Source organism: Clarias gariepinus, chromosome 5, assembly GCF_024256425.1.
Source record: "Clarias gariepinus isolate MV-2021 ecotype Netherlands chromosome 5, CGAR_prim_01v2, whole genome shotgun sequence".
Taxonomy (NCBI): Eukaryota; Metazoa; Chordata; class Actinopteri; order Siluriformes; family Clariidae; genus Clarias; species Clarias gariepinus.
Genome location: NC_071104.1, coordinates 24410460 through 24424701, shown reverse-complemented (window position 1 = coordinate 24424701; position 14242 = coordinate 24410460). Strand labels below are relative to the sequence as shown.

Below are 14242 nucleotides of genomic sequence, written 5' to 3'. Positions count from 1 at the left end.
CAGAGGTGTCTTACCTGGACTAAGGACAAAAAGAACTGGACTGTTGCTTGGTGGGGGAAAAGTCCTCTTTTCAAATGAAGGTAAATTCTGCATTTCATTTAAAAATCAAGGTCCCAGACTGGAGAAAAAGAGGAGAGGCACAGAATCCAAGTTGCTTGAGGTCGAGTGTAAAATTTGCATAGTCAGTGGTGGTTTGGGGAGCCATGTCATTGGAGTTTCACCAGGTCCAAAGTCAGCACAGCCATCTACCAGGAAGTTTTAGAGCACTTCAAGCTTCCCCTCTGCTCACCAGCTTTTTGGAGATGCTGATTTCAATTCCTAGCAGCACACTGCCAAAAGAACTAATACCTCGTTTAAGGACCATGGTAGCCCTGTGCTTAATTGGCCAGCAAACTTGTCTGACCTAAACCCAATAGAGAATCTATAAGGCATTATAAAGAGGCAGATATGAGACAATAGACCCAACAACAAAGAAGTGCTGAAGGCCACCATCAGAGCAACCTAAGCTTCCATAACACCTTAGCTGTGCCGCAGACTGTTAATGCCATGCCGCAGTGTTGCATGCAAAGGGAGCCCCAACAAAGTATTGAGTGCTGTACATTTTCATACTTTTCTATAGTCCTTTGTTTTAAAAATCTTTTTTTTAATTGGTTATTTTTTTGAGATACTGAATTTGGGATTTTCATTAGCTGTAAGCCATAATCATCAAAATTAAAAGAAATAAACACTTGAAATATATTAGTTTGCACATAATGAATTTATACAAGTTTCACTTTTTGCATTGAATTACTGGAATAAATAAACTTTTCGATAATATTCTGATTTATTGAGATGAACTTGTATATACACGTATACTGGTGACAGGATCATGGACACCCAAGGCTCATTTATACCTGTAAGAACCAAAGGATTGCCTGTCAAGTCCGATCACACAAAAGCCATGGCAACAGAAATTATTGAAGAAAAAAAAAAAAAAAACGTTAATGATAGCCGTGATGGCTTTCTATCAGAAGGCCAATCTATCAGCTGCCCCATTGGACAAAGGAACTTATGAAGACAAGAACTTATTAAAAACAAAATAAAAAAAGAATTACTGACCATCCCTGTAACCGCAATGACTAAAGGAAAAGGCATCCAAACACTGAGAAGTAGTCAGATTAATACAGCCTCTCACATTTAGATTTATGCACTAGAAACATAAAAACTTACTCTAGCTCAATTTCCAGTACAATAAATTCAATATGAGTGAAAAAAACATTCATTTAATAATTATTTTCATTCTTACTTACTTGAATTATTCTAATTCCTATTAACAATAAGAATTACAAAATGAACTGTGCGCTCTGCCTTTGGTGCAGAGGCTCTACATGCTGCGGAAGGTGCTCATGTCTTTGGGCTCTTTGCTTGGCACACACCAGTCATCTGCCTCATGGATGGTCTTGTAGTGTTTCCATGCTGATTTGTTATATACTGGAAGCCTTTCAATGGACTCTGTAGAAAGTGCCTTTAAAAAGAAGAGTATGACTTTAATTCACACTAGAATACAACAATGTGTTTCAAAACATTCACAGCAGATTCGTTACTGGTGTTTTGTCCTATGTTCCCACGTAACGTAACATTAATTATGTACATTTATGCTCTTACTCTGATATATATGACTGCATCAGTGCCATGGCCCTCCATTGAGTAAAGCTGCAGTTCCCCCTGGAAATACCTGGCATACAGTCTGGAAATGGGCAGGCCATAGCCATAACCAGCCTAGGGGCAGATTGGTGTGATTTATTATTATACTTACATGCACTTTATTGAAAGAGGTACAACACACTTTCAAATCAGTCACCAGGACAGTAACAGGTTAAACTCACCAGTGGTGCAGCACGGGATGTGTCCATTTGGGGACGTGGGGCAGTGGAATATGTGTATGTGAACAACCTGTCAATCTTCCTGAGTGGTACCCCACCTCCAAGGTCACTGACCTATGAGAGCAAGGAATTTATACATTTTATAAATTCCATTCTCCTTACCCAAGTCGTTTATGGTCGACTCATCACATAAGTGCAGTTCAGTTCCAGATTGTTACAGTACAAAAAGGGGTGAATAGATTTAAATTACACTGATTGATAAAACTGTAGTACAGAGATGAACAAAAGCTAAAAAAGAGACAGATTTGTGACACACTTCACTCTGTGCGAGTATGTGTGAGTGTGTACCTTCACAGTGAGATCTTCATGACCCAGGACGACCTTAACATGAACTGGAGGGTACTCCACATCGTCACCATACAGCTCCATGGTGGCTCGCATGGCATTCTAAAAGGAGTCACAAGGTATATTATTAGATCAGAACCCTTTAAATGACACAGCTGACTAATTGGCTGACCTCTAAGACACAGCACAAGATTTCAGTTATTGCTCTGTACTGTACTTACTTTTGTTTGACTTACAATTAAGTTCAACATGAATGTCTTTAAGTGCTGCATAATGAGCCAGTAACTTCACACGGTACCTTAAATAATTCGAACACCATGTGATATAAATGAGACGGCACATAAACCACAGTTATGGGCTTGTTGGGTTCATTTCCTGCACAAAAAAATTTTGAAATTAAAAGTTTACTTTATACAAGTCAAGCTCTCTCGTTTTAAAGCAGACAAAATATATTTCTACCTTACCGTTGAATTCTTCTAGTTTTAGTTCTGGTGAGTTCATGTAGTATCGATCACATAAGTTTCGTGCATTTTCGTATGCATCTGCAGAAAAAAAAGCAGTTCTGTGATGGCATTTTTAAACTAGAGCAGCTAAACAAGGCAGGGATGATGTCAGTCTCAAATGCGGCTGACTTCACCTATTGTCACAGTGTCAAATCCTCTGAGACTCCTACCTTTAATCACATCACTGACATGGCAGTTAGGATCGATACTGCCTATTTGTTTTGGATGAGCTGGGTTCGTCTGTACCTTCCGTCCAAACAGTAGACCTGCAATAAACAGCATTAAACAAACGAAGAGAAAAAAAAGAATTAAGCAAATCATCCAGAAAAGAATTAGATTAAAGCAGACCTGCTTTAGGTGTAATAAAACTTAAGTAACCCACACAAGAATGCTGTGAGAAGGATCTTACTGTGCTGATTGAGGAGCATTCTGATGGAAATTCTGCTCATGTAGAAGCGGTCCAGGAAGTACTGCATGTTCTGGCTGGTAATAGGGTCAGTACCATATGCCTCCTTGTACTCTACCACTCCCTGTGCCATTGTGGGAACCACATCATTATGTCTATTCAGGATCTTAATCACTGCATCTGTAAAACTAAAAGCATAATTAAATGTTCAGACGCGTTCCGTTAAAAAACATACACTCACGGATATTTTTAAAGACCTACTCAGAATTGACTTTTCCATTGTCTGCGTTTTTCTCCTTGAACGATAATATATCCTGGAGACTCTGAATGTACCTGCCAACAAAACGCACATGTGATGCACAAAGAATAAAACATGTATACCTGGTTTTATTCCTCCATCACCACAATTTCCCAATTATTTCTATAAATTAAAATTACCCCTACTTTTAATGTTTACAGTTTATAGCATTTATGTTATTATAGACATGTATTTCTATAAACAGTTACAAAGCACTGACATTCGTAATTCTTGGGCATGCCAAAAGTCACAATGAGAACCCACCTCCCCACTGAAAACCTTGCTTTGTGAGAAACTGATTATGATTATGATACTGATTACAGAAATGATAACATATTAAAACAAGATAATTACGGTTAACCTTGCAGGTTAATTACTGTCTTAGCCATAATGTTATGGAAAATGAATCAATACCTTCTAACCAGTTAGAACAGATCTTTCATATTTTTCATTAGGTACACCTGTTCAACTGCTTGTTAATGCAAATATCTAATCGGCCATGTGATCATATGGCTGCAACACAATGCATTCAGCCATAAGGTTAATCAAAATTGGGAAGAAAGGTGATTTAAGTGCCAGACAAGCTGGTAAACATGGGTTCCACAATGGGTTTGAGTAAAATGCTTCATAACTTCATAAAATGCTGATTGCAAAACAATCTTTAGTGTTTACAGAGAATAAAATGAAAAAGATAAAATATCCAGTTAGCAGCAGTTATCTGGACAAAAGTGCCTTTTTCAACAGTAACTCAATTAACATCTTCTTACAACCAGTGTATGATGAAGAGCATCTCTGAATGCACAAGTTAAACATTGAGGCAGCAGCAGTAGAAGACCACACCGGGTACCACTTCTGTCAGCTAGGAACAGGAAACTGAGGTGACAATTTGCATGGACTTGCAATAAGTGACTGGAAAAATGTTGATTCATTTAATGAGTTTGCTTTGGCATTCAGATAGTAGGATCAGAATTTGGAGTAAACATCTATCCTGGCTGGTATCAATACTTCATGATGGTGGGGGTGCAATTGAGGGCTCCTAGTACCAATTGAGCATTATTTCAATGCCTTAGGCTACCTGATTGTTGTTGCTGACCATTTCCGTCCTTTTATGACCAGCAGGATAATATACCATGTCACAAAGCTAAAATCCTCCCCAACCGGTTTCTTGAACGTAACAAGAGGTCACTGTAGTCAAATGGCATTTGAGATGTGGTGAAAAGGGAGTTTAGCATCATGGCTACACAACAAAAAATCTGCAGCAACAACATGATGCTATCATGTCCAAATGGACCAAAACCATTGTTTACACCTGATAAATTAAGATAAATTAAGACAGCCCTGAAGGCAAAAGAGGGTCCAAACCAGTCCTTTTGGAGGTTCTACAACAAAAAGGTGGTGTATATACATCAATCAGCCATAGCATTATGACCACACGCCTAATATTGAGGCAGGATTTTCATGAGAATATTCATGACTTTGAAACACTTCTTTTTAAGAAGTTTAATGTGTGGAATAAGAGATAATTTGCTGTCTAGGGTGACGCCCAGAATTTTTGTCTTTTTAACAACTTTAATAGGGGTTCCATCCATAACCAACTCTGGCAATAACCTTTTACCACAATATGAGCTACAGTAGCTCATCTACTAGATCGGACTACACAGGCTATCCTTCGCTCCCCATTGCATCAATGAGCCTTGTCCTCCCATGACCTTGTCACCAGTTCACTGGTTTTCCCTCCTTCGACCACGTCTGGTATGTCTTTACCACTGCAGACCGGGAACATCGCACAAGAGCTGCAGTTTTGGAGTTGCTTTGACCCATCACCTCAAAATTTGACCCTTGTCACAATAGCTACAATTACAATATCTTATTACAACAAAACCTGAACATTTTTCCCTGTAATAGCTATATTGGATAACAAAAAAATGCAAGTGTAGGGATTTGAGTGACTTTTACAAGGGCCAAACTTGTACTTGATCAGAGCAACACCAAAACACTCATATTTATTTACTAAGCATCTCAGGAGCACTCGTAGAAGTTGCTCTCAAATTTCATTTAGGACTGAAAATAGTCCTACCTAACCTCAGTGTAGGACATAAAAGTTATTTATAAAGCTTCCTATTCTTACTTTCGGCGAGGAGTAGGACTTGCGCCAAGGAAAGCTGTGACGTCACTTTTTCCGACAGTGAGAGCCATAAAGTAGGCTGCATGTTATAGTGGGTGTAGTTTTAAACGGTGGAAAAGCGGAATAGTAAAATCAACGGCAGTTGTGTAAAAGCTTTATGCACATAGGTTAAAACGTATAGATGTGTGAGTCGGCTGCATGCCGATATTCTAAATCAGACTACTCCAATTACAACTGTTTCAAGCCCCTAAGGTAGAGCAGTGTAGGACTGTCATAATTTGATCAAAATGATTTCCAAACGAAAGTGACACTGGAGAGAGGATGAGAGTGTTTTGCTTGTGGAGGAGGGAGTAAATGTAAAGAAATAATTAAAGTAAAATTCTGGCCTACTCTTACCTCTAAAGATAAAAAGTGAACAAAGGCAATTTGTGAAAGCATCAATGCCACCATGTAAGTTTGCTGCACGTACTCCCGAGAAGTGTAAAATACGAGTATATGCCATGTTAATTAATTGATGAATTACTGCTTATAACAAAGAATCTAAAACAGTTGTGTAAGCTCAAATAATTTTACATAAGTATACAAAATGTATATATAAATATGATTACATCTTTTTCATTGATTTTAACGCTGCGTGGTGGGAAAATGTATAAACCTGCACTTGTATGAACGGCAGTGCTGTAGGAGCAGAGTTTAATTTATTATTCTCAACACTGTCGGCTGTGTCTCTGTTTTAAAGCTGGATCTTTGCTGTTACTAAAAAACTTACAGTATAAGTCACCTGTGGAGACAGCATACGAGATCAGTTGTAGACCAGTTAAACACCACACACACGATAAAAATAAATAAATAAATAAATGTACTTATATATATATATACTATATATATATATATATTTATATTTAAATATATATACTCAGCAAAAAAGAAACGTCCTCTGACTTTCATCTGTTTTTACTTTCAGTAAACTTAATGTGTAAATATTTGTATGAACACTAAAAGAGTCAACACCATAAGACTTAAACTAAAAATGTTTCACAATGTGTCCCTGAATGAAGGGAGGCTCAAAATCAAAAGTACCAGTCAGTATCTGGTGTGGCCACCAGCTGCTTGAAGTACTGCAGTGCATCTCCTCCTCATGGACTGCCTATTGCGGACAGTCTGAGCACTGATGGAGGGATTGTGTGTTCCTGGTGTGACTCGGGCAGTTGTTGAGGCCATCCTGTACCTGTCACGCAGGTGTGATATTTGTATGTACCGATCCTGTGCAGGTGTTGTTACACGTGGTCTTCCACTGCGAGAATGATCAGCTGTCCTTCCTGTCTCCCTGTAGCGCTGTCTTAGGCGTCTCACAGTGCGGACATGGCAATTTATTGCCCTAGCCACATCAGCAGTCCTCATGCCTCCCTGCAGCATGCCTAATGCACGTTCACGCAGATGAGCAGGGACCCTAAGCATCTTTCTTTGGGTGTTTTTCACAGCTGATAGACAAGACTCTTTAGCGTCCTGCGTTTTTAGAACTGTGACCTTAAATGCCCACTTTCTGTAAGCTGTTAAGGTCTTAACGACCATTCCACAGGTGCATGTTAATTAATTGATTATGGTTAGTTGAACATGCATGGAAAACATTGTTTAAACCCTTTACAATGAAGATCAGTACGGTTATTTCGATTTTTACAACATTATTGTAGAAATACACAGTCCTGAAAAAGGGATGTTTCTTTTTTTCCTGAGTGTATATATATAAATTTTGTCCAATTTTTGAGCTACTGTAAGTGTCACTTAATATTACTTAAAATTTCTCCTCCGCATGTCTCTGCCTGAACACATTTCTTTGCTACTCCTGATCAGTTAGGACACCTCTGGAGCTCTTCTACATCTTACTGGAGATGAGTGATTTCCTATTCTAAGAATTTTGATAAATAGCTCTTATTCCTACTCCTGAAAATCGATGTCAATCTGAGAATTTTTATCCACTTAGGAGTGATTTCCTACTTTGAGAAGCTTAGTAAATACGGACCCTGGTTTGCAGTGGTCAGGGCCTACTAAAAGTGATCTAAACATAAAAAAACGATGAACTGGTGACAGGGTCATGGGTGGCCAAAGCTCACTGATGCGTATGGGGCGTGAAATCTATGTACACTGCAGTTTCCGGTTTCATTTTTTTTTTCTGTTTATGCCCAGGTTCAGAGAATGCATGTAAAAAAACCTTGTTCAAGTTCCTGAGAGAGGAGCTGCCAGTCAGGTTGGCCAAGATTATGAAGGAGATAAAATCATTCATAATGTTGATACAATAAAGCACACAGTCTTGTTTGTATGTTTCTTTTGCAAATTTGCGCAAAACATCAATGGCATTATGGTGTTGAGCATCACAATGACTTCATGTGCAAAGGCTGTTTTTTTAAGTCAACATTGCAGTCACATTTTTATGTCATGGAACAGTGGATTGCTTCGTAAAAACCTGTCAAAGGGAATGAAATTAAGAAATGAGATACTGCGCCCTACCCCGGCACTCGGGGTGGCACAGGTGCTGTGTGCGACACTGGGTTAAGCAGGTACTGTGCAGTCAATTGCCCACAGCACTCCACCGCTGATTCCCACCGAGAGTGTGTGGAGTGCTGAACAGTGTGTGTGTGTGTGTGTGTGTGTGTGTATGTGTGTATGAGGAGCTCTGCACTCACCAGCTCTGCACCAGGCGCACTGAGGGCGTCCTCAGTAAGTTATCAGGCAGCAGGTTGATCTCCTTCATAATGTTGGCCAACCTGACTGGCAGCTCCTCTCTCAGGAACTTGAAGGAGGTTTTCTCACACGCGTTCTCTGAACCTGGGCACAAACAGAAAGAAAGAAAAATGAAACCGGAAACTGTTAACAGTGTTTGGCGTTTAATTGTGTGTTTTGTGTTTTTAAAGGGAGAATCTTACCGAAATCTATGAACTGTTTCATGGAGAGGGGAGAGGGGGAAAACCTGGAGTAATGATCCACAAGCTTCCCGATGGATGTGTTGCTCATTAAAGCCCTCAAAATCCTCATTTTGTCAGTTTTTGGTTTCTCAAGCTAAGGTTTATTCACGCTTAGTAGAAGCTGTTAATTGCGAAGCGTACAGTTAGCCTGTATTCGCACTGCTTAGCTTACTATTCCTCAGGGTCCTGAACTTTTAACAAGGTTGTTTGTTTGTTTGTTTGTTTTCTTATGTAAACGCCACATGAGGAGCCTCTACATCCCTGGCTGTAAGATAACAACAGTTCGGCGTGTCAGGCACCGGCCACACCAGCTGTCACTGCACATGGTCCGAGCGAAACAAACCAAACACAGACCCTCCTAACACATGTTACATAAACCTGTCGCTTATCTCCGAGCATTAAACCAGGTACATCACCAGCAACGCGGGGAAACGTCCGCCACCATATACATCCGGCTTCAGTGTGAAATTGTCTCGCAGGAATTCTCGCTTGTACACTAATGTACTGTACGTTATCTACTTGATCACACGCCTCCTGTAGTGTTATTCCGGATTTACTATACAGGACGCTAGGGGGCAGTGTTACACCCAGTCCAGCGCCTGTGCGTCATCACAGTAAGCCCGAAAAAATGCCTGAAAACAAAACTCATACTTTTGACATATATTTACTTTATACAATGTGCACACGTTAACTATTTACGAATGTGGTATTTCTAGTTCATGGTAATGATGATGATGATGATGATTAAAATGCACTATATATTGCTATTCCATTCATCCATGAACCTCTGTAGTCCAACCAGGGACAATGGAGGCCATTGATGATTATTGTACTTATTCCCATTTGTACAACCGCAGTGGGTCAATATTCACACTCACGTTAACACACTATGGGCAATTTGGAAACGCCAGTTAGCATGATCTGCATGTCTTTGGGCTGTGGGATGAAACCCGGGAGGAAACCCACCAAGCACAGGGAGAACATGCACACTCCATTTACACTGACCTGACTGAACTCACTGACGGGAACTGAACCCAAGACCCCTGGGTCCTTCTGTATATATGATGTGTTTTTAAAAACGTTTTGAAACTAGTTTTGTAATGCGCCAACACATGGCAGCACAAGGCCGCACACACATTCACAGGAAGCACAGACCTTTATAAGTGTGCCAAATATGTGCCAAAAGACATTGTCCTGTGTCCATCGGGAGCTGCACAACTGGTGCTATTCTTATGATACGTATCATGGAGAGCAAGTTGGAACAAAGAGCATATATAAAATTCATCGTGAACCTGGCCAAATCTGCCACAGAGACGTTTGACATGATTCTGCAAGTTTATGGTGATGCCACAATAAAGCATTCGAGCTTAAAGAGTGAAAGAACATCACTGGAAGACAACAAGAGATCAGGAAGACATTTAATGAGCTCAATCCCCGAAAAATATCGAAACCATTCCGCAGCTTGTGCATGATGATCATCGGCAAACAACCCACAACATTGCTGCCATTGTTGGAGTGTCATACCAAGCAATCCTCACGTATGATTTGAACATCCACTGTGGTGCTACAAAGTCTGTCTCCAGACTGCTGACCCAGGGGGAAGAAGAACCATTTGCAGCTTTTGCAGGCAGGTCCGCAGCTTGACCAAGTACATTATCATTGTCTTTTTCAACATTTGTGGCATCATACGTTGAAAATCATCTCCAGGGGCCAGACCATCAATATGAAAGAGGACATATGGCGAAAGCACCCGGATCTGTGGTGTGCAAACCTCAAATCTTTTTGATACCGCCTCAAATTCATCATGTCACGATTGTTCTACTCTATGTAATGCACCCTATACTGCATCCAGCTGCTATAAATACATTTAAATAAATTTAGTGCATTTATAACTAAATTATACCTATAAGTAAATAATAACAATTACCACATTTCCATTTCTCTAATATTTGTACATTATTAGGAATATTTTTTATACTAGAATAGTATGGTGTTGTGTTTTCTGAGATGTGTGCGGAATGCATTGTGTAAACACAGTAACACTAATAGGTGAAAAAAAGACTTCTGATTCAAAAATACAATATTGGGTGGTTAATCGAAAGACTTATCACACAATGTTTCAGCATTTTGAGGCCACTTTGACCATGTTATGTAAAATATAATACTGTTAAATTTCAATTGTAATTGATAAATGAGAAGTGAGCAAGTATTGGGTTAGCATGCTTCAGTATCTAATAATATTTACTTAATAGGTTATGGTTTAAATTTTTAAAAGCTTTTAAAAACAAAAACAAACATTTAAAATAATCACATTTTTACACTCACAATGGCAAAGTATTTAGCACTGTCGCTTTGCACCTTCAGGGCCTGGGTTCCATTCCCGCCACTGGTCTGTGTGCATAGAGTCCCTGTGCTTGTTGGGTTTCATTCGGGTACTGTTTTCCTCCCACAGTCCAAAGACATGCAGATTAGGTTGATTGGCATTCCCAAATTTCCTGTAGTGTGCAGCGTGTGTCCTGGGATGGATTGGCACCCTGTCATGGGTATCCTTGGTGTACATTTTAGATGCCTGTGTCCTAACTCTCTTTTAAGTTAAGTTAAGTTAAGTTAAGCTTTTATTTGTCACATATACATTACAGCACAGTAAAATTCCTTCTTAGCATATCCCAGCGTAACTGGGGTCAGAGCGTAGGGTCAGCCATGATACAGCGCCCCTGGTGCCTTGGGCCTTGCTCAAGGGCCCAACAGCGGCAACCTAGTGGAGCTGGGGCTCGAACCGCCGACCTTCCGATCGGTAACTCAGTGCCTTAGCCCTGAGCCACCACTGCCCCATCATCACTTGGGATGAGCATAAGGCCCCTCATGACCCTGTATACAGAATAAATCGGTATAGAAAATGAGTGAGTGAGTGAGTGAGTGCTAAATAAATAAATAAATAAAGCCACTCGTTTTATTAACATTTTCCACGATTACCAGCAGAGGGAGCACTTTGAACACAAATCGAGGGAGGCTAAAACATGCGCGTTGTTCTATCACAACTAATAGCAACAACTGAACTAAAGTTAACAACTAAACGCTAATATGAGAAACCCTAAATAAATATTTCACCCTATCGAAGTACCTTATATTCTATAATCTATTAGACAGTATATATACAGTATATACCCGTAAACTAACGCTCAATTTCCCATGAAACTTTAAAGACAGCTGAAAAAACGTGGTTATTACAGTATAATGTGCTCAATTTGATCATTTTGGGATTCAGAAGTGTCCTCAAAAGCTCTGTGGTTAATTTACAGTGTGGAAACGTCCACACCCAAACAATTTCTGATCCAAAACATTTCATCATCATTAGCTAAGACAATCATAAAGAGGCGTATCCAGAAAGTAAGCTCCAACTTTTTAAAAAATCAGAAAGTACATACTTGCACATACTGTATCTTGTTTTCTTCTTATTATTATTATTATTAGTATACCGATGGGATGAATTAGGAGACACTGAATATAGTTTTTGAATATAAGGCATATGATTTTTCCATCTGAATTTGAGAATATTAAATTAAATCTATATTTAAATCCTCTGGACTATAAAATGTATATTTCAAAACGATTTAGCAGTAAATAGAAGTCTTATATAATTTAAATAATTTGTGATACCAATTGTCTTTTCAATTTGTCGTTGTAATGTAAGGCGTTACTGTAACGCGGTTTGAACCTTCTCGGTTGCCGTTATTTCTCAGCGCTCCCCGAGGACCCGGAAGCTGTTCTGTGGACGGTGCCAACAATAACCAATAACGCCGCTTTCCGGAGATAAATTAAAGAAGCCAAACTAACGGGTCAGTCTCTGTTTATTATAACAGCATTCTCATTTTATTTTTATTAAACTATCTTGCCATCACTGCTGCTTTCCCCACTCGCTCTGTGCACTGTTACGGCGTGAGTAAGCTTTATGTGTCCTGTCCCCGATATGAATGGCAGCTCGGTAACGGCAGCTAACGTTGTGAGCGGAGTGTAGACTGCAGTGAGCGCTGAGGCTGACACTGGCGAGGTGTAAATTAGATATATGTACTGTATATAAAATGTTCAATGGAATCTGTAAACCAGTCGCAGTTGATCTGCTCTACGCCTCGGGTGTGTTAGTAGTGTTACACAGAGCTCTAGTGGTCACTTGACTTTGCTAACTCGGTGCCGCCCATGCTAGTGAGTTAGCCGTGGACATTAATATACAATGAGCTGAAGAGATTTCTCAGGGCATGGAGAAACAAATGCATGGAGATTGTGCCACACGCATGTTTTAGATTAGGAATTATTACCTTAGAGTGTTACACAAGGCACAGAAGGGCTGTGTGCTCGGAGTGCATCATACTGTATATGTGCAGATTTCTTTTTTCATTTTATTTTGCTAGTTATTAGTAGTAGTAGTTTCTGGTTGTATTATTATAAATACTGTTAACAGTGATGCATTTGTATAAATAGAAAAAAAAATGTTTTTTTTTTTGGTTGTTGGAAATAGCTGTTTATGGAGACAGAATGAAAGTTAGTCCCTGTGCCAAGACTGTATCTATTAATATGTTTCTTAACTTCATCCTCACAGTGCACGAAGAACAGAGCTTACTTTATATCCCAAATCCCCACAGGATCACGAGGTGCAGTGTGATCTGAAGAAAATTAATAACCGTGATGTTGCTGTACGGAGTGTGAAATTAAGGACCTCCAACACTCCTAATTTTTATATTAGAGCTGTTAAGGGCAAAGAGCTGTTTACATGAGATAAAAGGATTTGTTTAACCTTAAGTTTTTGTTGTTGTTTGTCTTTCGGCTGCTCCCGTAGAGGGGTCGCCACAGCAGACCATCAGGTACATAACTTGGCACATTGTTTACGCCGGGTGGCCTTCCTGACGCAACCCTCCAATTTTATCCGGGTTTGAGACTGCCATTTCTGTGACTGGGATTTGAGCGTTGGGTGGGAATTGAACCCGAGCCTTTCGCATGGCAGGCGATAAACCTACCACTGAGCCCCCAATTTAATCTTAAATAATGAAGAAAAATTTTCACTGTTGTGATACGGTGTGTGTCTCTGACCAGGGTTGGACTTCTTCCTAAATAATAACTCTATTTCCCTAAATATCATTCTTCGCATGGAATTGTACCAGGATTAGTGATTATATTACTGTAACCCACATGCAAAAAATTTATGTATTGATTGAATTGATTATTTTGTCCTTTATATACAAGTTTAGTGCAATGTTTGAGTGCACGCAGTAACACTGCAGTTGTTTTCTGGTCACAGCATCATGTCGGATAAGAGTGAGCTGAAGGCAGAGTTAGAGAGAAAGAAACAGCGCCTCGCACAAATAAGGGAAGAAAAGAAGAGGAAGGAGGAAGAACGCAAGAAAAAGGAGGTGAGAATATATATCCAACACATTTTATATGTGTTGATGCTAGCATAAACAAGAAACAAGGCATTCTATGCACTGTATTTGTTTTAACTAGCACACATCTTATTTAAAATGATTAAGTTTCAAAGAAAAATTATAATTGCTGAAAAAGTGTTAAACAGAAATATGTCTTTTTAGTTTATAATTCTACAGCACATGCAGGACGAGCTGTTATACCATGTGATTCATTTTTTTTTATTAGATTTTTTTCCTAACTTTTGAAAAGTATATTTGTTTATGCTCTCAGTACTTGGTTGTGCCTCCTTTAGCACAATTTACTGCATTAATGCGGTCGTACAGAGATA

The 14242-nt window shown here is 39.4% G+C and overlaps 2 protein-coding genes across 5 annotated transcripts in view; one reads left to right on the top strand and one right to left on the bottom strand.

Annotated features, from left to right (window-relative positions):
* Positions 1-1246: 1246 nt before the first annotated feature.
* Positions 1247-9041, bottom strand: pdk1 (pyruvate dehydrogenase kinase, isozyme 1). 2 transcript variants are annotated; one of them, XM_053495842.1, is made up of 11 exons: positions 8461-9041; positions 8221-8362; positions 3378-3449; positions 3120-3304; positions 2881-2976; positions 2672-2749; positions 2506-2582; positions 2211-2309; positions 1866-1976; positions 1645-1758; positions 1247-1504 (listed from the first exon to the last, which is right to left on the bottom strand). In XM_053495842.1, exons 1-11 carry the CDS (start codon positions 8567-8569, stop codon positions 1364-1366), a joined length of 1224 nt encoding a protein of 407 aa, XP_053351817.1. In that variant the 5' UTR covers positions 8570-9041; the 3' UTR covers positions 1247-1363. The 2 variants fall into 2 exon arrangements, with proteins under 2 accessions (XP_053351817.1, XP_053351818.1); XM_053495843.1 differs by lacking the exon at positions 3378-3449.
* Positions 9042-12236: 3195 nt separating this feature from the next.
* Positions 12237-14242, top strand: part of dync1i2a (dynein, cytoplasmic 1, intermediate chain 2a) — a 29467-nt gene continuing 27461 nt past the window's right edge. For 2 of the 3 annotated variants that reach the window (XM_053496247.1, XM_053496244.1), the window contains exons 1-2: positions 12237-12335; positions 13790-13901. In XM_053496247.1, coding sequence (XP_053352222.1) covers positions 13794-13901 — 108 coding nt within the window. In that variant the 5' untranslated portion in view covers positions 12237-12335; positions 13790-13793. Of the gene's footprint in view, positions 12336-12412; positions 12543-13789; positions 13902-14242 lie in introns of those variants that run through there. The other variant, XM_053496246.1, reaches the window with a different exon arrangement.